We start from the raw sequence: 24,955 nt of genomic DNA on the forward strand, positions 1-24,955 counted from the left end.
TTCTTGGAATCCATTTTCAGAAATTGCATAAGCAGACGTGTACGCGCGTGTGTTATGTTTTTCCTTCAAATAGTCATATTTATTTTATTTTGTATAATTAATTGTTTGTTTATCATTTATTTTTAATATGTTAATGTTTTTGTTAAATGAATTTATTTGGATCGATAGAGTTGTTAAGTTGTTCTTTTCAGGATTCCCAAATGCAATCTATAAATAGATCATTCAGTGGAATCCCCAACATTCCAACAGAAAGTAGTTCCGGCCATTTATTAATGTAAAATTAAATGATTTTTTATTTATAAAACCTAGAGCATTTACATAAATATTCTTCGCAAGTTTGGATTTTAAAATCTCTTATTTGCGAACAAAACGCCCTCATTCCGCAAAAAATCACAAAAAATAAAAAGATATTGAGAGCTTGTATCTCTTTCAAGTCTTTCAATGGTAAACTCATGTTTCATACGATGTGCTTAAATTCGGCGGGGTAGGAAGGCCAAATAAAGAAATATGTTATTCGTTCGGACGAATTAGCAATTTGTTCGGACGAAATAGAAATTAAGACGAAATAGAAATTCAATCGGACGAGATTGAAATTCGTTCCGCTTCGGACGAAATAGAAATTCGTTCGGACGAAATAGCAATTTGTTCGAACGAATTAGTAAATTGTTCAGACAAATTGCCAAATTGTTTGGACGAAATAGAAATTCGTTCGGACGAATTAGCAATTTGTTCGGACGAATTAACAAATTGTTCGGACAAATAAGTAGTTCGTTCGGACGAATTACCAATTTGTTTGAACGAAATAGAAATTCGTTCGGACAAAATAGAAATTCGTTCGGACGAATTATCAATTTGTTCGAACAAAATAGAAATTCGTCCGAACTAATAAATAAATCTGTTCGGACATATTAGCAATTTGTTCAGACGAGTTTAAAACAATTTATTGGGAGGACGAATCTGTAATTAGCTATAAGGCAAAAGTGGTGGTAAGGGAGCACAAAACTTAAATTGGGGCATACGCTGAAACGGGATTCAATTTCAGAATTTTCCATATAAACATTTTTAGCTCACCTGAGCCAAAGGCTCAAGTGAGCTTTTCTGATCAAAATTTGTCCGTTGTCTGTCGTCGTCGTAAACATTTCACATTTTCAACTTCTTCTTAAGAACCGCTGGGCCAATTTCAACCAAACTTGCCACAAAGCATCCTTGAGTGAAGGGCTTTCAAGTTTGTTCAATTGAAGGGTCATGTCCCTTTTAAAGGGGAGATACACTGTAATCACAAAAATGCAAAAATTGGGTTGGGTCATTTAAAAATCTTCTCAAGAACCACTGGGCCAGAAAAGCTGTTCAAAGTTTGTTCAAATCATGGCCCCAGGGTTGGATGGGGCCACAATAGGGGATCAAAGTTTTACATGTAAATATATAGGAAAAATCTTTAAAAGTCTTCCTTCTCAAGATCTACTGAGCCAGAAAAGCTGAGATTTACATGAAAGCTTCCTGACATAATGCAGATTCAAGTTTGTTTAAATCATGGCCCCCGGGGGTTGGATGGGGCCATAATAGGGGATCTCAGTTTTACATACAAATATATAGGAGAAATCTTCTTCTCATTTTACATACAAATATATAGGAAAAATCTTCTTAAGAACCACTGGGCCAGAAAAGCTGAAATTTACATCAAAGCTTTCTGACATAGTGCAGATTCAAGTTTGTTCAAACCATGGCTCCCGGGGGTTGGATGGGGCCAGAATAGGGGATCAAAGTTTTATATGCAAATATATAGGAAAAATCTTTAAAAATCTTGTTCTCAAGAACCACTAGAGCCAGAAAAGCTGAGATTTACATGAAAGCTTCCTGACATAATGCAGATTCAAGTTTGTTCAAATCATGGCCCCCGTGGGTATGATGGGGCCACAATAGGGGATCAAAGTTTTACATACAAATATATAAGGGAAATCTTTAAAAATCTTCTTCTCAAGAACCACTGAGCCAGAAAAGCTGAAATTTACATGAAAGCTTTCTGACATATTTCAGATTTCACTTTGTTAAAATCATGGCCCCCAGGGGTAGGATGGGGTCACAAGGGGGGATCAAAGTTTTGCATACAAATATATATGGAAAATCTTTAAATATAAGCCAAGGTGACTCAGGTGTGCGATGTAGTCCTTGAGCCTCTTGTTTAAAAATCAAAATGGAGACGGTAAATACGGTAAACTACATAAATACCCCATCAAACCCTTGAAATAGCAAGCTGAAATATAGTGGGAATCCCTACATCCGACTTAGTCTTTTAAAGTTTGAGGTAACCCCCCCCCCCCCCCCCCCCCGGGCTTGTCATGTGAATACGGTTAAGATCTGTGTATGCATGAGGGCTGGAGCTAAACCAAATGACTTTTTTTCTTCTTCAAAAGAAGCTTCACCCCATTCCCATTACATATATATCTTTATACACGTATTATCACTTACTTTCAGTGGCGTCAAAGTTAATTGGGTGGGATACAATCCAATAAGTTAAGGGGGAGGGGGATGCATGCTTAGGCCAAAATTAAAAAACGTGGAAAATTTAACTTGGAAATCAATAATTCAAAGCAATATGAGCTGTATGTTTAAGAATTCTATTTTGCTGTAAAATTGTGTTATTATGATTATTTTCCAATAACACTAAAATCAAGCGTAAAAGTTTATCAGATGAAAAAATTTTGTACCAAAGAGCATAACGCATTTAGTAGGAAATCGATTTTGTACAGGACCACAATAATGTAATTATGTGTCAAGCAGAATCTATTAAAGTTAAGTCAACGCAAATCTGGATATCCAATCTTTATAGCAAATAACAATTTTAGAACACCAATTTCTAACACCAAAATAAAGGGGAGGATCTTATCAAACAACATTATAAAAATGAGGATCTCATTTGGGATCCCAAAAGTGTGAGGAGGGGGCACAAACATACTTTTGAAAGTTAGAAGGGGACACGAGCTGGTGCGTAGCATCGTTTTTGAAAGGGGGAGCTGGGAGCCAGCCAAAAAGGGTTGGGGGGCAGCCGGACCCTAAAGAATTTTAACACGTACAAAGAAGAAAAAAGGGAAGATTTTAAAAAAGTGGAGAGGGGACCAGGAGGACCAGACCTTCCCAATTTTTCACTTGTATGGAGACGTCACCATTGCCGGTGAAAGGTTGCAAAATTTGGGCCTATACTCGATAGTCAAATGCTTTTACAAGTGTTATTTGTAAATCTTAAATCTTTCTTAACCTTTGATATTTCATTTGGCAGCATAACTTGTACAAAAATCTTTGACAGTTCATTATTTCTATATCAAAAATTTATTACACGGGTGATATTCATAATCTATGTATGGTGCTATGCTAAAGTGCAGTTATAAGATTTTGTAAAATTTGAAGATGCTTATAGAGGAACAGCATAACTTGCTCCATTCAACAAAGAGTGGACGACATTCAACTATGTGATGGGAAAAGGTGAAGATAACAAACAGTAATCAATCTCAAAACTCCTACAAGGAATACAAAATAGAGATAGGGATATACCAGAGGTGGGACTAGGTGCCTAGGGGGAGTAGCTTCTCCTGTCGACCGGTAGTCACAATCAGTATGTAACTCCCTATGCCTGATCAAGATATAGGGTTAAAGGGAACGTATGGTATAAAAAAAAATTTCACATCTTAAATACTATATAGTTGGTAATTAATCCCACTGGTTATTTTTATCCGATTGTAATCAGTTGTGTAGAAATCAGCTCATAAATAGAGCTAAACATCAGCTGCTGGAGGCTGCCATTTTGCAAGATAAAGTTATCGCTCATTAAGATATTTCCCACAATCCCATCTGCTTATGACGTATACCGGGCAATTGCCTCCGAGTGAAAGCAGCTGGTCATGTCTGACTGCAAAGGATATCAATATGAGCCCAAGTTTAATGAAGAGGAATTATTGGCAGCTTCAAATGAAAACACTAGTGATTTGGAATGGATTGATGAAAATGACAGAAGAAATGATAAAAATTGATGCTCTTGTGGACATTGTGACATTCTTTCAAGTCGCAGAGAATGTACATGTTGTAAGGAGTTTGAACATTATGCTGAAAATTACATATCTTCTGTATGTCCATGCATTTCACAACACAGTGACTTTGACATGGTGTGTCTAAATAAAACAGTGTTGAAACAGCATACGTTGCATTTATGCGGTATACACAACAAAAAGGACGGGCTCCACAGGTGTTGACTAATAAGTGAGTACTTGTAAATAAAATTGAGAATAAAAATCAGTTCATAAAATCTATTTTGTTTTGAATAAGAAATAAATATTGTACAATAATAATTTGAATTATTACATATCACAGTAAAACTTAAAAGTAATTAGATATAATTAATCAATCCTAGATAAAAATCTACACAGTAATTGTTACAATAAATAAATGCACGATAAAACAATGTAACTTTCTTGATATTGTAGGCAGTCAAGGCTTATGGCATACAGGCAATTCATTTGTTGGGTAAGGAGGGGACAACCTTTAGGGAGAAAGAATCGAGTGGTGTTACCTGCATGTGTAGTCACAAAGATTAGAGAAACTTTCCCAGATGAACACTATGAAGGTTTTCACAGTGAATCACTAAGTTCTGATTCAGACTGAATAAAGTGTTGTCAACTGAACAGTTGTTCTGTATTCCTTATGGAGTTAATGAAATTAATCACTGTATAAATATTCACTTCTTCATTCTTCACATCCCATGGGGATCCGGGTTAGAATAGGTCCTCATTACCCCTTGCTTGTCATAGAAGGCGACTAAATGGAGCGGTCCTTCGGATGAGACCGTAAAAACTGAGGTGTGGCACGATAAAGATCCCTCCCTGCTCAAAGGCCCTCAGTGCCGACCATAAGCCAAAATTTTGCAGCCCTTCACTGGCAGTGGAGACGTCTCCATATGAGTGAAATATTCTCGAGAGCGACGTTTAACAATATTCAATCAATCAATCAATCATTCTTCACTTGATCCAGTGTAACACAGTCATACAATTAAGTTAATTTATAGCGAGAAGAAATCAGATTTATCAGGGGCTGGGATTTTTGCAATGTTCTTTGGTAGATCCTTAACTTTTAATTGGTGAGGTGTCATAGATATATTTTCTGACATTTTATTCTCCAGTGTAATCTCAAGCAGTTCTTTTCGAAAGGAGTAATTTTTAGCTCACCTGAGCTTTTCTGATCACCCGTATTCCGGCGTCCGTCCGTCTGTCCTTCCGTCTGTCCATCTGTAAACTTTTAACATTTTTAACTTCTTCTCAAAAACCACTGGGCCAATTTCAACCAAAGTTGGCAAAAAGCATCCTTAGGTAAAGGGAATTCTAAATTGTTAAAATAAAGGGCCAGGCCACCTTCCAAGGGGAGATAATCAAGAAAAAGTAAAAATAGGGTAGGGTCATTAAAAAATCTTCTTATCAATAACCACTGGGCTAGAAAAGATGAAATTTATAGATAAGCTTTATTAGGTAGTGCAGATTCTAAATTGTTAAAATCCTGCCCCCCGGGGGTCGGATGGGGCCACAATAGGGGATCAAAGTTTTACATACAAATATATAGGAACAATCTTTAAAAATCTTCTTCTCAAGAACCACTGAGCCAGAAAAGCTGAGATTTATATGAGAGCTTCCTGATATAGTGCAGATTCTAAATTGTTAAAATCCTGGCCCCCGGGGGTCAGATGGGGCCACACTAGGGGATCAAAGTTTTACATACAAATATATAGGAAAAATCTTTAAAAATCTTCTTCTCAAGAACCACTGTGCCAGAAAAGCTGAGATTTATATGAAAGCTTCCTGATATAGTACAGATTCTAAATTGTTAAAATCCTGGCCCCCGGGGGTCGGATGCGGCCACAATAGGGGATCAAAGTTTTACATACAAATATATAGGAAAAATCTTTAAAAATCTTCTTCTCAAGAACCACTAAGCCAGAAAAGCTGATATTTACATGAAAGCTTTCTGACGTAGTGCAGATTCAAGTTTGTTCAAATCATGGCCCCTGGGGGCTGGATGGGGCTACGGGGGGGTCAAAGTTTTACATACAAATATATAGGGATATTCTTTAAGAATCTTCTTCTCAAGAACCACTGAGCCAGAAAAGCTGATATTCACATGAACAGCTTCCTAACATAGAGCAGAGTTAAGTTTGTTCAAATCATGGCCCCCTGTTGTAGGACGGGGCCACAATAGGGGATCAAAGTTTTACATACAAATATATAGGATTTTTATTTTTTTTTTTAAATCTTCTTCTCAAGAACCACTGAGCCAGAAAAGCTGATATTTACATGAAAGCTTTCTGATATAGTGCAGATTCAAGTTTGTTCAAATCATGGCCCCTGGAGGTAGGATGGGGCCACAAGGGGGATCAAAGTTTTACATACAAATATATAGGAAAAATCTTCAAATATCTTCTTCTCGTGAACCATTGGGCCAAAGAAGTTCACATTTACATGAAAGCTTTCTGACATAGTGTAGATTCAAGTTTGCAAAAACTATGGCCTCCAGGGGTAGGTTGGGGCCATAATAAGGACTACGGTTTTACATGCAAATATATATAGAAAGTCTTCTGATATGGACCAAGGTGACTCAGGTGAGCGATGTTGCCCATGGGCCTCTTGTTTTCTTCGTATCTATTCTTCACAGACCATCTTCCTGTGGCTTTAGAACACTGAGAGGCAAATACTTCCTGGCCATGCTTATCATTTTTTATATCTCTATTTAAATTAAAGTTATGATCAAGTACAGCCAACTGGGTTCTTGCTACCATTTGGGGGTACTGGAATTCCTGTCGCTTTGGGACATATTTCAGCATCATAGAATGATACACTTCAATTTCACCCGTGTGACAAAAATTGTTGAGTTGTCTGATGTCCTTCTGTCCATGATAATTTTTTCGAGTGCCTTGTAGGCCTTGCTTTTCTTTTGAAGCCATTTCTTCTTACGGGACTGTTCTGAAGAAAGCTGAGGATGATCGCATTCAAAGTATCTGTCCCCATGAAAGGAGTGAACATTTTGAATTTGATGTAGGATTGATGTCCACATTTCAATTAATAACTTTAGATCTCCTCAGCATCCTGCAGCACAATACCAGACATGGTTAATAACACTTCTAACCCAAGGCATTAACTCTTCATTCTCCCTTTTCTTTGCAACAGCCACTAATTTTTTACGAATGCTATTTGCCAAATGTCAAACATCAAATTGATGAGAAATATGAGGCAAATGGTCTTTTAAATATTTTCTTATCTGTACATGTCGGTCACTGCAGAAAGTATTAATTTTGATATCATTGTCAGTAAGAGATGTGAAAGAGCGTTTAAATCCCTCCAGCTCCATCCGTGACGAGGAACCAGTTTCTGTTACCTGAATGACCTTAAAATCTAGTATTGCAGAGCGTACTTCTTCCATTATAGTATATGTGCAGTATTTGGCACAAAATCCAGGGCTATCACATCGTCCATCTCCAATAACTGTTAGTTGTTTGTTTTTAAGACGTGCGTGCAAAACATCCTTTTGTTCATTGTAAAAAGTATCTATTGCAGGCAAAACAAATTTGTTTCCAATATCATAGAATATCGATTTACTCATGAAATTTAATCCTAATGCACTTGCAAAGCTTGATATAGATGAAAATGTATTTCCAGAGGCATATGTTGCTGCTGTCAAAAGAATATTTCCTACAGGTTGCTTTCCAATAAAGGGTTGAGATTTCCATGAATATGAATGATTATTTAAACATGTGAAACTGACTTTCAAGGCACTTCCGTCAACATGTTTCCTAACATCAGCAAAATCGAATGGCGAGTGACAAATTTGGCATACAATCATTTTGAAAAGAATATCCAGAAAACTTGAGAATACCATAAACTTTGATTCATTGACAGCTTCTTTTGGTACAATTTTTTCTGTGTTCTGGGAAATAGAACAACTTGCACTTGGTGATGAAACTGGAGATTCAAATGAAATTTCAGAAAACTGAAATGAATCATCTGCTTTGTGTACTGGGGATACAGTCTCTAGTGAATCATGAAAGGAATCTGTGACAGGCTTTTTCATAGGTGTAGATGTGAGAGGTGAGTCTGGTTCGGTTGGAGTTTTGAAATAAGCATGATCTGATATTGAGATCGTTGGATCATTCCTTAGCACACATGCTGAACAATGATTGGGCAATTCGATCTCTATGTTGCAGGAAGTTGATTTATCTTCAGTATGGATAAAAACTGGGATATTCATGTCTTCATTGAGCTGAAAATATATATGATAAAATCAAAATTACTTCATAAATTAAAGAAATGAATTTTCATTATTAAAGGTACATGTATTTCACACAACAATTTTTACCTTTATTTTTTTGGAGGATTTTATTTTTCCTGGTAGTTTTCTCTTTCTTTGATTTATTGGTACATCTGTTTACAAAAGAAGGATTGTATACAAAACAAATCAGTTGATTATCACTACACCTCTGATCTGCAGTAATTGCCGCGTAAATGTCAAGACTTGAAAGATTAACTGCACAAGGGGAATTGAAATGACCCTGGTTATAAAACTCTGTTAATCAGTTAATAAAGCAATGCATCAAATTACCCGTTTCCTTAGATGTTGATGGTCCAGGTTGGTCACAAGGTTCTGTACATGTGTTTTCCAGAAGACGATTGATTAGCTTAAAAAAAATGAAAAATACTTTTAATGACCTTTAATTATATATACATGTATTGTACTTCATATCTTTACTTGTACATTGCCATTAAAGAAATGGTTTAATACAAATTGTGAAAGTGAAGTGCTGTAAATGATTTCTGAAAGTATTACCTCCTGCTTTTCCTTTTTCTCATATCTTTTTGAACTATTTTCCCTTATTTTCTTGGGCTTGCTGTCATCAAATATTGTAGGCAGTGCATCTTCTTTTAATAGTTTTCTCTTTGGTGTGTATCCCATTATTTTAGCCTAAATAAAAATTAATTTAACTTAAAGAATAAGTAGAATACAGTGTTTATCCTTCATCTCTAGCCAGTACAAAAATGTTCACTGGATAAGGATATCAAAATGAATTGAATTAAATCAAATAAGAAAATGATCATAAGTTAAAGTTTTTAAGGTTGTAAATAAACACTGATTATTTATACATTTAGAATCATTAATATTTACTGAGAAAAAAAGCAAAATATATTTGGTACTTACCCTTATATCCTCTTTAAAACAATCTTTCTCAAAATGCCGTTCACATACAATTTTATCTCTTGAAAAAACAAATGTTTTTGGATTTAATTTTGCATTTCCTAGGTTATGGATCCATCTTGCACAAAGTTCATAATTTTTTTTGGGATTGGGGATGCTAAAGGTTGATATTCCTTTTCCTCTAACCACAGTGCAAAATTTCGCTTGACACTCAGGCATTATTATAGATATTGGAAAGTGTGTTACTCTGCAACCATTTAATGCTATCCCTACTCTGCAACCATTTAATGCTATCCCTATAGGCACAGCAGCGGTAATGAATTGCCGCATGTACGTCATCAGCCGCCATGATAAGAGATTCTCCCATACAGCTGAATTTTCAGTGTAAATGACAGATTATATCTTGTTATCAGCAGCAATTATTTTTTCTATGCTATGTTTTGTTGTCTAGAAGGTACCAGTTTTCACATATCAAAATTAAATTTTTGACCCTACGTTCCCTTTAACTCCTCCTTGGCATCTGATCCCACATCTGGTATATCCAGGGGTCCATGTTTCCCCAACTCTCTATTTTGTATTACTTATAGGAGTTATGAGATTGATTATTGTTCGTTATCTTCACCTCTCATGTAAAGAACGGCCTAATAATTGGTATGAAACACGTCAGACTGCATTTGACCCAATGATAGGTTGTATTGGCAAACTAGATCGTTATAACTACCATACAATTTGCGAAATACTTACTTTAAACGAAACTGAAAGTCCCCTATTCATCAGCCTGTCTCGATCTAAAACTGATCATACGCAGAACATAAATCTCATCAATCCTACCAGGAATAATAATTTTAGGTTGAAAGGTCTGTGTCAGCAATAAATGAAACTGAGGGCACACTTAATCCGATCCAAGAATCAAGACGGAGCCATGAGGGACCTCACTGCAAACCTTATCGAAGGAAATTGATCGCTTATTTCTGAATAGGCCATGGAATTTCTTCCAAGAAAATTCAGGGAATTAATACCATAACTGGCATATTGCAATTTGCGAAACAAAGGAGAACGACAGTTACAATTTAGATACCTATATGCACATTCTGGATTCCCAGTTCCCTCAAGATTTCAAACTCGCTTCCGCCCTTATGAGGTCAAGGATGTATCTATTCGCAAAAAAGATTTAAGTGTTCACATTTGGTCTGTATGCAGGGTGTTACAAGAACACATACACCTATACACCTTCCATGCGTTGTACCACTTATCGATTTACAATTTTTGTGAAATACAAGATGGGAAGGGTCAATGTCATCGAAAGGCATCACTTATGACGTCGACCATCAAGTTGTTTGTTAATGAAAACATTGATGTTCTTTTTTATGTGAAGAGTCAATACGTGAAAAGCCGGATATAACGAACAGTGATCAATCTAACAACTACCACAACGAATACAAAAAATCAAAAGCAGGGCAAACACGAACCCCATGGACACACCAGGTGTGACCAAGTGCCCAAGAAGAGTGAGCATACCCTGTTGACCGGTCACACCCGCCGTGATCCATATATCTCAATCAGGTACACGGAGTAATCCGTATTAAAATCAGTGTGTCAAGAACGGCCTAACAATTGGTGTGAAACATGTCAGACAGCATTTGACGCAATGACAGATTGTATTGGTAAATTAGATCAATATAAAGACCATAAGAATTGCGAAATGCTGACTTTGAACATGACTATTGAAACCCCTTCTACATCAACCTATTTGTCAGTAATCTGCCTCGATTTAAAAACTGACCATACACAGAACAAAGTCTTGCGTATCGAATCAGTTGAGAGACATCAACATAATATGCAGGTGATAATGATACTGCTACATAAAGATGGGAAGCTGACGATAAAGAAACTAAAGTCCGGAAGTTGAGTTAGTTTGCCGTTAACATTTTTGTTCAATAAAATATCTAAGTATGAAGCAGATGTGGAAGATTCTGTGGTGTCTTTTATTTCGAGTTCACTTGGATATATAGAATCGATATATGATGGAAAACTATAATTGTTAATAGACAAAACGTCTTCGATATATCTGAATGTTGATTGAACGCCACAGCAAGAGATTGATTCTTGTCATGTTGAAGCTTTTCGATAAGTTCTGCCTCATAAGAATAAAAACAGGTCAGCTCATAAAGGAATACAATTTGTGCCCATGGGAATTCTAACAGAAAAGACATTGTCAATTTCTGATGAAGAAGCAACTTTCTATTGTGTCAAAAAAGACTAGTCTTTAATTTATCGTGAGGAATGGTCGTTTAAATTGTTGAAAGGTCATACGTTTTGATGTTCTTGATTTGAGAAAGATTTGTGATTTCAAATTTACTAAAAGTTCTTTATAATTTCTTACAATCCACATTTGATTTTCACCACTCCTGGCATATGTCGTGGCACGTTACGTTTGATGTTTCTCCACAGCAGGTAATATTTTCATGAGGAGCAAAGATAGAGACTTGGTAGAACATTTACTGGATCCTGCAATGTATCGATGTTTGTAACATTCTTTTTCGTGATAATCATAACTTTGTATTGATAAAGTAAACTAACAAAACAAGACAGTTGTTGCTTTTGTTGTGAAATCCGATCGAATCACTTTGAATAAATTTTATCCTGACTTGCTGTACCCAGGAACGTGTTACTGGATCACTTGAAGTAAAATGCAAAAAAAAAATTCTCTTCTTAATATCAGATGTTTCAGAATAAAAGTATATCATTAGTGTCGCAGCAGGCGTTTAAGAACCCTCACTTTCTTTCTTGTCTTGTAATCGCTAAGCATAGGTCGGAGTTTGAGGTAATTCACCTACACCTGACGTTGAGTGAAACATTCTCGATGGCACGTAAAACAAACAAACCTTATCCCACCTCTGGTACATTCAGGGGTCCATCTTTGCCCAGCTCTCTACTTTGTATTCCTTATAGGGGTTATGAAATTGATCACTGTTCGTTCAGGGTCATATAGTTTTTGGCCTATCCGTCTGTCTGTGGCAAAAACTTTAACCTTGGTCATATCTTTCACTCATATTCAAGTAAACTCGAAATAAGATAACACTGAGTCTTCTACATCTGCTTCATACCTGGACATTTTATTGAACATGGGTGTTAATGGCAAACTAACAACTCATCGTGATAAACAGGATGACTTCAGCTTTCCATCGTCAACTTCCCATGTTTATGTAGCAATATACCATTATCACCCGTACATAGTGTTTATGTCTCCCAACTGATTCGATATGCACGAGCGTGTTCTGCTTATGATCAGTTTTTATATCACGGAATGCTACTGACAAATAAATTGATGGTATGTGGGTTTGAAGTTTTAATTAAAGTCAGCATTTTGCAAATTCTATAGTCATTATAAAGATCTAATTTACAAATACAACCTGTCGTTAGATCCAATGCCGTATGACGTTTCATATCAATTGTCAGACAGTTCTTTAAATACCAATACTCCGTTTACCTGATTAAGATATATGGCTCACGACGGTTGTGACCGATCGCCAGGGGATGGTAAGTTACTTGTAGTATAGGCACCTGATTCCATGTCTGGTGTCCAGGGGTCCGTGTTTGCCCTGCTTTTGATATTGTATTCTTTATAGAAATTAAGAGCGTTATCTATACTTTTCCATGTACTAGCATTAAACAAATGATTATGATATTTTGTCTTTATTAAAAATCGACAGAAATTTTCGAGATATTGCGAAACCATATTCAGCTTCTTTTTGGTGCTGTATAGCAACAACTAATGATATAAAATTCACTACTGATAATGGTTGCGTAAACAAAAGCATTGTATTCCTAATGATACGTCACAGTTTATGCCACACTATGAATTTGAAAGTTTTACATGAGAATGTATTTGGAAAAGTTTGGAAATTTTGTTTTAAGATATGGATCATTGGGTTTGGTTGTGACTATAATCAGGTATAGACTATTACATAATATATGAATATACAGGGAGGTATAGGGCATCCGTGTGTTGGGTTAAACTCCGTTTGGCTTCGATTGGGTCACAATATGGGTTCATTTTGTGGGAATAAAGAGGGTAAACAATCGTCTAAAAAACAACAGGACCAGGTTGACTGGAAAATGTCGTGAATCATGGACCTCTTGAGATTTTTCTCACACTTTGCATCACACCTCATGAATACATTATCTTCTTACAGTGCCAAACGAAAACTTGCGTTCCGTGAGAAAAATGGAGTTGGACACGAAGAAAAATCCTATCCTACTCCATCACTCAAGCTTGGGACCCTCGCCCTCATTCGACACACAATCACGACTCATGTTTATGGAACCAAAGCATCAAAGGTATTTCGACTTGCTATAAGGATATATAGGATATTCGTTATTGAACCAGTCAGGTAAAGTGCTTAATTCTGTATTTGGTGTGATTTTATCTAAACTTACTTTTAGGTCACCTGAGTAACTCGTTGCTATCCGTTTTTGTCTGTTGTCGTGCGTTGTGCTTAAACCTATTACTTTTTCAACTTCTCCTTACGGGACCAATTTGCCATAAAGCATCCCTGGGCGAAGGGGATTCAAGTTTGTTCAAATAGAGGTCAATGTGGCCAAGTGGAGATAATCTATTCCTTCTAAATATCCATTTAGTTTCAATTTAGTATCAATAGCATTAAAACAGATGTCACTTACATGTTTACACTATCCAAGTTTAGCCCCGCCCTGTAGTCAGAACCTCTACCCCAGGAATCATGAAATTTACAATTTTGGTAGAGGCCATCCTGCTCTTCATTACTATACATTTAGTTTTTCTTGAGGTATTGTGCATCTTTTAGACAGGGGGGGGGGGCGGGGCATAATGAACCAAAAACACCGAGGAAGACATTCTATTTTATTTGAAAAGGTTATTTGGTATTTCTAAATTTACGGCTAAATTATCCAAGAAACATGTCAATTAGAAGACATAGCGTAGACAAATATATATTTTTTAAAAATTTAAATGAAATGACCAAATTAAGAAATACATTGTATTGCAATTTTTGGAAATATGAAATGTTGGTGTAGAGATTCACCCTATTTATGTATTCGTAACGTCGTGGATTTTATTGCTTGCGATAAATAATCAGGTTAATCTTCTCAATTTGACCACAAGAATATTTTCAGAGATACCGGCTGGAAATGTGTATTACCGGACAGAAAACGAACGGAATCAATGGAAACCAAAGTTAAAGTAATCTACACTTTTAAAAATTTCAACTTTAAAATATGTCTTACGAAGCCTATTTGATATTGAAAAGTTGGACGACAGTTCACAATTCATTATTGCATCTAATGATTACAAAAACGGGTAAAGTACTATGATATTGTTATCCTGCAAACTATAGTTGGTATTGTCACTGCATTAATGATAACAGGTATGGTTTTCATCGTACCTGTTTTGTTATAATTATTTGAATGGCTTTTGTTGCACATACTTGGAATGAATAGTAAATGAATTGTCGTCTAACATATCACTGACAATATAACTGAATTTATGTATATTTCCAATAAGCGAAGACTACCCGTGCATGAATTATCATACCTGCTCTTTAATTAAAAGGCTGAAGGAATTGGAAGCAATTTCCAGTTCGAAATCGGTTCCTCCAAAAGGTTCAATGACTCGTTGAAGTGCCAAGAAAATCCGTTTATATCTGAAGATTTTCAACCAACACCAGTCGTAAAGTATTTAAAGGATGGCAATGCTGATAGTAGGGGGAGGTGGAAGAGAGAAGAAAAGTCATCAGATTTGTTTCCATTACCCCAAACTCCAGCATTAGTGAGACAGAAAACATTTACATCGGAAGGACAACATGTTGCACATACGAACACAGACTTTTACCAGAATTTCAACCAAAACCTGTTCTTTGAAACTCCGACTAAACATAATGAACCAAAACGGAGAAAACTTAGAATCGAAGAAAGGTGTGGTCCACGTCAGTCACGTATCCCAAATCGGGCATTATTTGGTGACTCCAGTATCTCAGACCAGGGTTTCGTAGAAGGAGAAATGAAGCAAATTGAATATGGGGGCTCGTTGAGAAATGTTAAAGGAAATAGTCTTTATGTAAAAAATTCTATTTTCTCTAATACAGCATCTCACAGCAGAACAAATGATGTGCACATTTCAATTCCGAAAGCATTACCAGATGGAAGTGGAATAAAAAATCAGGATAATCTTAAATCCTGCAGAAATTTTTCACTAGACAGACTTCTCGATAAGAAAATGAAACCTTGTTCATCATTTGATGATATCCAAAGAGATTTTTATATACATGTATCTGGAGGTAGCACATCAGACAAAACAAAGCAAGATCAGTTCCGTAGCGGTTTATGTACACCAAGAAATCCCATTATAACTTCCAATGAGAGAAACGCGAATGATAGAGAGAGTTATATATGCAATATCAAAAAACATAGTATTCTTTCAAGGAATATAGATTTTTGTGAATTTTTGGACAACAGTTTTGAGGTGAGCAAACAAAATCACGTAATGGATGAAATGAACTCTCTGATCACTAGTACTCCCATGGAAAGATCAAGAAAACATACGAAATTAGCGATTTCTCCAATTCCGCCAATATCAGAGAAATCACCCTGTGGTAACTTGAATGAATTTCATATCAATCATTCCGTAACAGAAGAGGCCTTTTCAAATGCCGACAGTCGAATTCCAGATGATACCATGTCAATGAACAAAACAGTGGACAGTGATACGTATTGTATGGATATTAGGTAACTTATTCTAGAATGCATCATTAAGAAAATGTTGTATTTATTGCCATGTACTATTTGACGGGATGAATGGGACAGACCTTTCAGTGACATTACATACTCTTAATTGGTATTCTACACAATGATGAATGAAATGGTCTAAATAACGAACATTGATCAATCTCACATAACTCCTATAAGGGTAAACACGGGTCCCTGGATATACTAGAGGTGGGAGCATGTGCCTAGGAGGAGTAAGCATCCCCTGTCGACCGGTCACACCCACCGTGAGCCATAAATCTTGATCAGGTAAACGGAGTAATCCGTAGTCAGAATCAGTGTGCCAAGAGCGGCCTAACAATCAAACACGTCACGTATGAACACGTATAAAACACGTCAGATAGCATTTTATCAAATGACAAGTTGTATGGCAAACTAGATCGTCATAATGAATATGTGAGATTGTGATTTTCATATTGAACACATCTTCACAAGTCAAGGGCTATTGATTCGTTACCTCGCACTAACCCTTGACATCAGTGACTATCAAAAAAGTTGGACTCGTTCTGTTTGTTTCCACAAAAGAGTGGGAACCAATGAGAATGCGGTTCTATTTATAACAACGCGAAACAAGAGATTCAAATAAAACATGTGTATTGATAACTACAGTTATGGCTATTTCAATCGTTTAAGCAATATTGTCTTAAGCAATAAGGTTTCCAAACTTGATCTACTATCAATGAACGTAATTAGTGGTATAAATATTACAATTGCGCGTGTTTATCAATACAGCAGTATGCGATCGCATCATTTGTATCCATGTACACCATAACAAGATGCAGTGAATTCATTGAATGTTTTATTTATAGTGGATTGCGTATTAATGGTCTAATGAGCCCAACTTTTATATAGCGACTGATGTCAAGGGTTAGTGCGAGGTAACGAATCAATAACCCTTGACTTGTGAAGATGTATTGAACACTGCTAATGAAATACGTGATTGTTCCTGTACTTATTATTCAGTGTTGCAAAAGTGCCAGTCCATCCATCAGATACAGACATTGCAGAAATTTTGGCTGAGGTAAAATTTATGCAGGAATCTGCCTTTAAACACGGTTATTGTTGTATCAATTTCAATTAGGGATGTCCAAATGAGTAGATTTATTAGTCGATTATTTGATAGCTTTAGTCGAAGAATATTCGATTATTCGAACTTTTTACGGTGGTGTTCCTTTGTAAAATGTGTGTAATAAGATTAAATCCTCGGTACCTAATGGTACCACTTTTTGTAATAGAAGGGTTTGACCGTTTTGACACACTTCGACATAATTGGTCACCCACGCCTAAATTTTGATTATTTACCAGGTTCTCTTAGGGTTGAGTTCCTTTTGGTCGAGTACGTTGATATCTGCCGTATTTCACACCTTGAATCGGCCGTCATGACAACACAGTTCAACAGACAACGACTTTTATTTAACAACATTCATAGGCCCAAAAAATAGATATAGGATTCAACAATGATACAAAAATGGTAAGGAAAAATACTGTCTCTGACTATAAAGTATATATATAATAATAATAATAATCATAAACCAATCCCCAGCCCAGGGTAGTGACAAATTATCCTACCTAACTTAGACGGGGGTGGGGGGGGGAGGCCCAAGAACAATGGAAACCCCTATTTAGATTATACACTATATTCATTTACCTATTAGGTTTTGGGGTCTAAAATAATGTAACGGGAGCCATCAGAGAAAGACAAGGACAGGTGTAACCTGGTAAATACCTAATAAACCTGAATCTAAAGTGAGATACTTACAGAAAGGTAATGCTTTCTAAGTCCCCCAACTGACTAACTAAATTAGGGTAATCATACTAAATTGGAACAGTAGAAAAAAAAACTTTTAATATAATTAATAGATTCCTGGGGGTATGAACATTACCTGTATTTTAGTACCACCCATAGAGGTTAAATTTTGCACTTCCGGATAATTATCTAATGAGAATTAACGTTACGAAAGGTTAAGGTTGTTTAGATGATTGAACACATGGGTATGCAGGAAATGTCAAATAAGACTTGTGGGTAAATAAACAACTAAATGAAGGTAGTACAATGTCAGAGACAGGTAAATATACAAGATTAAACATAGATAATATGCATATGAATTCATTCCAGCTACATGTGTATTGTTCAGCATAACATGCTCACGCATTTAATTGCTATTACCAACAATCAGATACGCATAACACAAGCTACTACAAGGCTTTGTAGTATTATATGCTTTTGCTTTAAAAGGGACAGCTGCTACCATATGTACTCATCTATTGAGGTGTACAACTAAGAATAAGAACGAAGAATATCCTATTCTTTTCTATTTTTGGTTATATTGTGTACATAATGTGTTTTTACCCCTTCCTTTGTATGTATATGTATTTGTAATTATATTGATGTAAATGTATTTTCTTCATAATCCCCTAAGGGAAGAAATATAAAGTATGAATGAATGAATGAAAGGATCACCCAGGTGTGAATTATCAACGATTAGTGTTCAGTTAACCGTCGAAGTCCTCGTAGGTTGAACCCAATGTAAACATCCATTATGACAATTGATTTAGACAACATGCATAAACCCTATTTATTTCAGAATGAATCATGGTACTTTTAGATACCCCACCTATTGGAACACATGTATTCAAATTCGTAAATTACCAGTTATCAGTACCATATGCGTAATTGTTTACTGACTATTCGAATAATAAAACTCTGTCCAATGGCGGTGGTATCGAAGAATTTTGGAATAGTCGAATAGTTGACATCCCTAATTCTAATGTATATATCTATTATAGATTAATCAGTTAGAAGAAGATCAAGCAAAGCAGGGGGAACTTAGTGGTTATGACAATCAGACAGAAACTAAGAGGGATCTCGAGGTAAAGTTTAGCCAGATGAGGTCCATCAGTTCAAAAGCTGGTCGATCATTTATGTAGAACTCAGGGCCGTAAATTAACCTTCAATTTGGAGGAGGCAGGAAATTAGGCGGGGGTCTGGGGGGCCGCCCAGGCCCCCAGACGCTGAGCACATTTTGTGCACACTGAACACGTTTCGTGCAAAATCCTTGATTCTAGGGCCTTCTAAGATGTTACTTGACTAACTCATTCTAAAAGAAAGATTTGGAATGCTTTTTAAGGGAGGTATCATGTTCTTAGTTATTGGAAACAACATAAATTCTAACGAACTTTAAATTTTAATTTTTTTTGGCTCAAAAGTTGGAGGAGGCAACTGCCTCCTCCGCCTCCATGTAATTTACGGCCCTGGAACTAATGTGTCATTAAAGGACACAACGCATGTTTCTAAACTTTTTCATTTTTTTTTTCAGCAAAATTAATTCTTCTCATGCCTAAAACTACTTTAAATGTGTTTTAAATGAAATATTTTGCGTAGTTTTCGAGTTTGAAAGCGATGAAATTCAAATCTTACGATATGCATATTTACTGGTGGGCGGTAAATCTAGTACTGCCGACTCCCGACTGTCCCGGATTGCGATGTTTTATAGATTATATTAAAACCGGCGAACAGAATAACTTCATATTTCTTGGGAACAATCTTTATGTCCAAATTGATTCATACAATTTAAAAATCCAACAATATTAATTGGTATAAATCCTTAAACTGGAGATGCAGCATACTCAAAAGCGGTAAATCTAGTACTGTGTTTTAAATGCCAAAACCAAAAACGGACATTCTTCAATCCATGCATGATTTTATAAAGAGAATGTTGTTTTTTAAACGATATTAAACAAATCTTTGTATCATTGATTGGTTCAAGCTATATCACCCGACTCGAAAAATTTTGCAAAGATGACTTGAAAATACCAGGTATTTCCAAGTTCTTTGGTGTGCCTGGTTTGCGGGCAGACAATGTATCTTGTTCAAAAGTATTGGAAGTTAGACAATTCCAGACCTGATATTGTTATTATTTTAGTTGGTGGAAATGACATTAGTGACAATTCTTCTTCGTGCGAAATATTTTGGAACATTGCAAACTTAGTTGTGTCAAGGAAGAAGTGCGATTTATTTATGTATGCGAAGTTCCCACAAGAGGAAAATTCAAACATTCGAAGGAACTAACAAGGGACCGATATGAAGCGCAAATGAAGAAAGATCAAATTTAATCAGGATTATTCCAGAGACTCTGTACATCTTAATGACAGTGGACACACAAAAAAACCTCTTTTTCTGTGTAAGAACTGCTGTATTGTCAACAAAGTTCCCTTAATTCAAGATACCATTAAAATGCAAAGTTTTTTTGAATTAATAAAATTTATCATTATTAGGCATTCTTTTTGTTTCTAAATTATGGCAAAATTCTTAGCCACAGAAATTATGTTCTACCTCAGAGCCCTTATTTTTAATTTAATTTTCGCAAAAAATAATTACAAAATAATTAGATTAACATACGGCAATCAATTTTTTGATGATAATAGAAATATTATGGTTTTGTTGGGAAAGAAAGAAAATTTGAACTTAAATTAAAAAAAAAAAATAAAATATTTGATTTTTATTACATCATATATCTTGAAATTTAAAAAATCTGATTTTTAACAATGTTACATAACAAATTCCGAGCTTTAATATAGATGAATTTCAGTCACTAGAAAATATTAATTGATTTATTTTTGTAAAATTGGGTTTTAATATTTCTTAATAGTATAATGGTTTTGTTGGGGAAGAAAGAAATTTGAAGCTGATTTCATAAAATAAAAATATTTGATTGGTGATATCTTGAAAATAAAAAATCTGTGATTTTTAACAATGTATTGACTATTTAATTAACAGTTACATAACAAATTCCGAGCTTTAATATAGATGAATTCATTTTTGTAAAATTGGGTTTTAATATTTCTGTGATAATTGCACATATCAAAAGTATTAATTGAACATGTGATCGCAATTTTTGATTGTACCATGCTTTGATCATAAATACCTGTATATGTCCGTTTTCGGCATTTAAAACACAGTACTAGATTTACCGCTTTTGGGTATGCTGCATCTCCAGTTTAAGGATTTATACCAATTAATATTGTTTGTTTTTTTAATTGTATGAACCAATTTGGACATAAGATTGTTCCCAAGAAATATGAAGTTATTCTGTTCGCCGGTTTTAATATAATCTATAAAACATCGCAATCCGGGACAGTCGGGAGTCGGCAGTACTAGATTTACCGCCCACCATATTTACTTTCGCTATTTTACGCGCCATTATGTGTGACATCATATGCGCCCTCGGGTTTAAAAACATCCATTAGCCATTTCATCAACAGATTAGATTTAATCGACAAAAAACCATTTATCACATTGACGGCTTTGATATTGCATTAAGATGTTTTGTGCCGGGCTTGGGTGTACTAGTTGTCGGTAGAAAGAATTTTGACTGAATATTTTTCGAAGGAAGGTACGAGAAAAAAAGATGTGGATAATTTTTTGTTGGAGCAAGAATTTTACCTTTAAAAACACACCCAGTCACCTTTTCAAAAACCGCTTGAACAGAGACCCTGATAAACTGCGATAAAATGGATATATCGAAGCTTATAAGCACTACATAATTCTGTTCTGGTCTTCAAATTCAATACACACTCAGATCAACTGACCTTCACCTTGTCAGTAACAACATACCCGGTATAACGTGCTTCCAGTTTCTACCAAATGGTAGATTTACAAACATTTTAAAGATACAAAATAATTGAACTTTTAATTATATTATCAATAGAATATTGTATTTCCTAACTTTAAATTGAATTATAAAATTATTTCCTCAATGAACTCGTAACATCTTTCAAGAGTGCGTCAGTATAACGCCGTGCACCCACTTCCTAAAGACGTGCAGATCACAATTAAAAAAAAATAATAAGATTGCTTTATTAAAACAAAATAATATAATTTCCACTTTAAATTTGATTATTTTTACTGATTTGTGTGTGTTGTTTCTTTTCCCCTCTTTCCGAAATTCACTCGGCCGTGATAGTACATCTGTACCTTACAACATCGCATCTTATACGTTACAAGTCAACAAATGTCAAGTTTACATGTTTGTCGAATTTCGATATAACCATATATGGAAAGACAACGGAAATCCACGATTATTACCGAGAACCGAAAGAATTCCCCATCTGTAGAATTAAGCTATTGCGCATGCGCCAAAATTGACAACGCATGTGCATCTCGAATTTAAGTTTTTATATAAAAAGACTAATCAACATGTGTCACAGTCTCATGTTCTCAACGGTACGCATTACACAGAGAAAATGATCTATGAGGTTACGAAGAATGGATTTACACCAACGCCTAATAATAAGCATATAATTTCTTGATGTGCATGTGCACAGACATGTAATGTTTGTGTATGGATAAAACCATCCAACATGCTAGTACAAATATTTTGCACCGGTTAAGGTAGCTCATTACACTAAAATTTTATTTAATGGCTCGTTAAAACACCTTTTATGAAGTGTGATTTCACCATCAAAAGACTGAAACAAGCTCTCAATTATTTTATATGATTTTTGTGATTAGTTCCGGAATGAAAAAAAAAATGTTTTCCTTGCAAATAAAGGATTCTAGAGTCCAAATTTCGCTGTGATTTGGTGCATGATATGGATATCTAATCAAACATGCCTAAAAGATTCAGATATAAACGTTCTGAATTTTTAGAATAAAATATTTTGAAAATTGAAAACGTTATTTGTTAATATACAATTATGGGCTGTTTATAGCAGGGAGACATAGGAAATTATCCTATCTTAGTAGGGGTATCACCCGAGGGCGCCTATGTGTATGTGTACATGTATGTAATATTAAAAGTGCAGAGGTCATGTGGTACTGCACTTCACAGGGCCAGTCAAAAGGCTGAAAGAATGCTGTGGTAGAAACAGTTTTTTCCACAATCAATGAGGGGTATCCCGTCTCTGTTAAAGTGTTCCTCTTTATAAATTTTGTGGGAGATGAAGTCTCAAAGAAGTTGTTTGAGTTTATAATCACATTTGATATCCTTGATTTCGTCCATCTTATACTCAGGCACGTTAAAACAGAAAGGGGACATTTGTAATTTTCATAAAATTGATTTTCCGTTATTTTTACGTGTAAAGTTATTTTCACATAGAAACTAAGATATATTGGATGACATCCCCCCACTACATGTACATTGTAGTAAATAATGAATTGACGGACTAAGCCCCCTCCGCCTCCCTTAGGCTGTTAGTTTGGAATAGACAACATATTTTATGGGGTTCTTTGGGGGGGGGGGGTCCCCTTTTTTGCTAGATTGTCAAGAATTTTAGACAACTTCTCCTCTGCCCCCACCCCACCCCCTTTTCAAAAAAAGCCACGTCATGTGGCCGATACTCTTTTGTCATTCTTTGTGCAACAAAAATTAAGTTGAGTTAAATTTCTGACAACTAATTCCTTACATATTGCTACATGTTATAATGAAAAAATATATACGTATTTTGATTTATTTCAGTCCTAGATATGATTGAAGAAAAAATAGTCTACCAAACTAACATGTAATTTCAGTCCAGTTGTACCTCGTAAAATTCGTAATGTAATTAGATATGTAAGGTATTTTAGATATAATAAATATGACTTTATTATGATTAATTTTTCGAATTTTTAAAACACGATAACATATATTCCGGAAATATATTGTTCATTGGTGACGTTTTAACCAAGTACGTACACGATTGTGTTCTGCCCACATTGATTTTCTTTCGGTTCTCGGTAGTAATCGTATATTTCCGTTGTCTTTCCATATATGGTCATATCGAAATTCGACAAACATGTAAACTTGACATTTTTGACTTGTAACGTGTAAGATGCGATGTTGTAAGGTACATCTATGTAAATACTAAGTCTACAAACGGAAATACTGTAGGGATGACCGCGCATAATTTAAGAAACAATGATGCATTTTATAAAGAGAAATGTAAAATCAGAAATCAAACGATGACACAAATGAAGAGTACAACACTGAGGTATACATTTCTGAGAAACATAACTTACACCCCCTGAGTTGCAAACATACATAGTTGAAACAGAAATTAACACGGTTGCATGTTTCAATTAACAAGTTTACATGCTTGGATTTTTGAACACGATTACCCTCCATGGGTGATATCTTCTCAGGTACATTGTATCTGAGTTCTCTCTTCCACCAATAAAAAACTGGGCGCCACCAGATAACTGAAAAAGTGTTGAGTGGCGGAAAACAGCAAAAACCTTCAAACCAATTACAAAGTCAAAGCATAACATAATTTAGACGAAATACCCATGGACCATCTGTACATAAATTTGGACAACCCTTACTTAAGGTTTGTTGAAAATATACCCAGTAGATAAAAAAAAAAAATACAAACACATACACATACAAATCAGTAAAGCTCATTTTTATTCTTTGGCTCTGGTGAGCTAAACATTTCACATTAACACTGTTGTAGCATCATAAAATATTATCCATAGTAACATAATTTAATTTTCATGTCTGAAATCAGGTGACCAGAGATCATCCCCCTTCCAGCCCCCTTCCTTTCCAGGTGCAACATTATCTTATAATTACCTGTAAATAAATTGCAAAGAAATAGATAAATAAAAGGATGATATTCTAAGTTCATTTCACTTTATTTATTATAAGCTAGGTTCATATCACATTCTCGTATTTGGGAAAATCTGGGGGATGCAGATAACAGTGATTATCATTTTTAAAATTAGACTATTTTTCGCTTAGAAATGATGACATGGAAATTATCAATAATGACTTGCTCAATATCCATTTTCCTTTGGCAGTGAGCATTACACATTGTCTGCATTGTACTTTCCGTTTTATGTGGGACTATTTTTATGAAATAGCGTAGTAAACTGTGTAGAAAATAGGGTGACCCTGGGTCATACTAAAATGGGGGGGGGGGGGGGGGACCCTGGGTCCTACTTGAGGGTACAAATTATCCT

The 24,955-nt window shown here is 35.4% G+C and overlaps 1 protein-coding gene across 2 annotated transcripts in view; it reads left to right on the forward strand.

Annotated features, from left to right (window-relative positions):
* Positions 1-24,955, forward strand: part of LOC125657087 (uncharacterized) — a 43,988-nt gene that overhangs the window by 10,697 nt on the left and 8,336 nt on the right. For both annotated transcript variants that reach the window (XR_008797106.1, XM_056144776.1), the window contains exons 3-7: positions 13,413-13,557; positions 14,371-14,437; positions 14,807-15,978; positions 16,981-17,038; positions 18,805-18,888. Coding sequence is in view for 1 of the 2 variants with exons in the window: in XM_056144776.1 (XP_056000751.1) it covers positions 13,413-13,557; positions 14,371-14,437; positions 14,807-15,978; positions 16,981-17,038; positions 18,805-18,888 (1,526 nt within the window). In the remaining variant the exon portion in view is untranslated. The remainder of the gene's footprint in view (positions 1-13,412; positions 13,558-14,370; positions 14,438-14,806; positions 15,979-16,980; positions 17,039-18,804; positions 18,889-24,955) is intronic.

Source organism: Ostrea edulis, chromosome 7, assembly GCF_947568905.1.
Source record: "Ostrea edulis chromosome 7, xbOstEdul1.1, whole genome shotgun sequence".
Classification (NCBI taxonomy): Eukaryota; Metazoa; Mollusca; class Bivalvia; order Ostreida; family Ostreidae; genus Ostrea; species Ostrea edulis.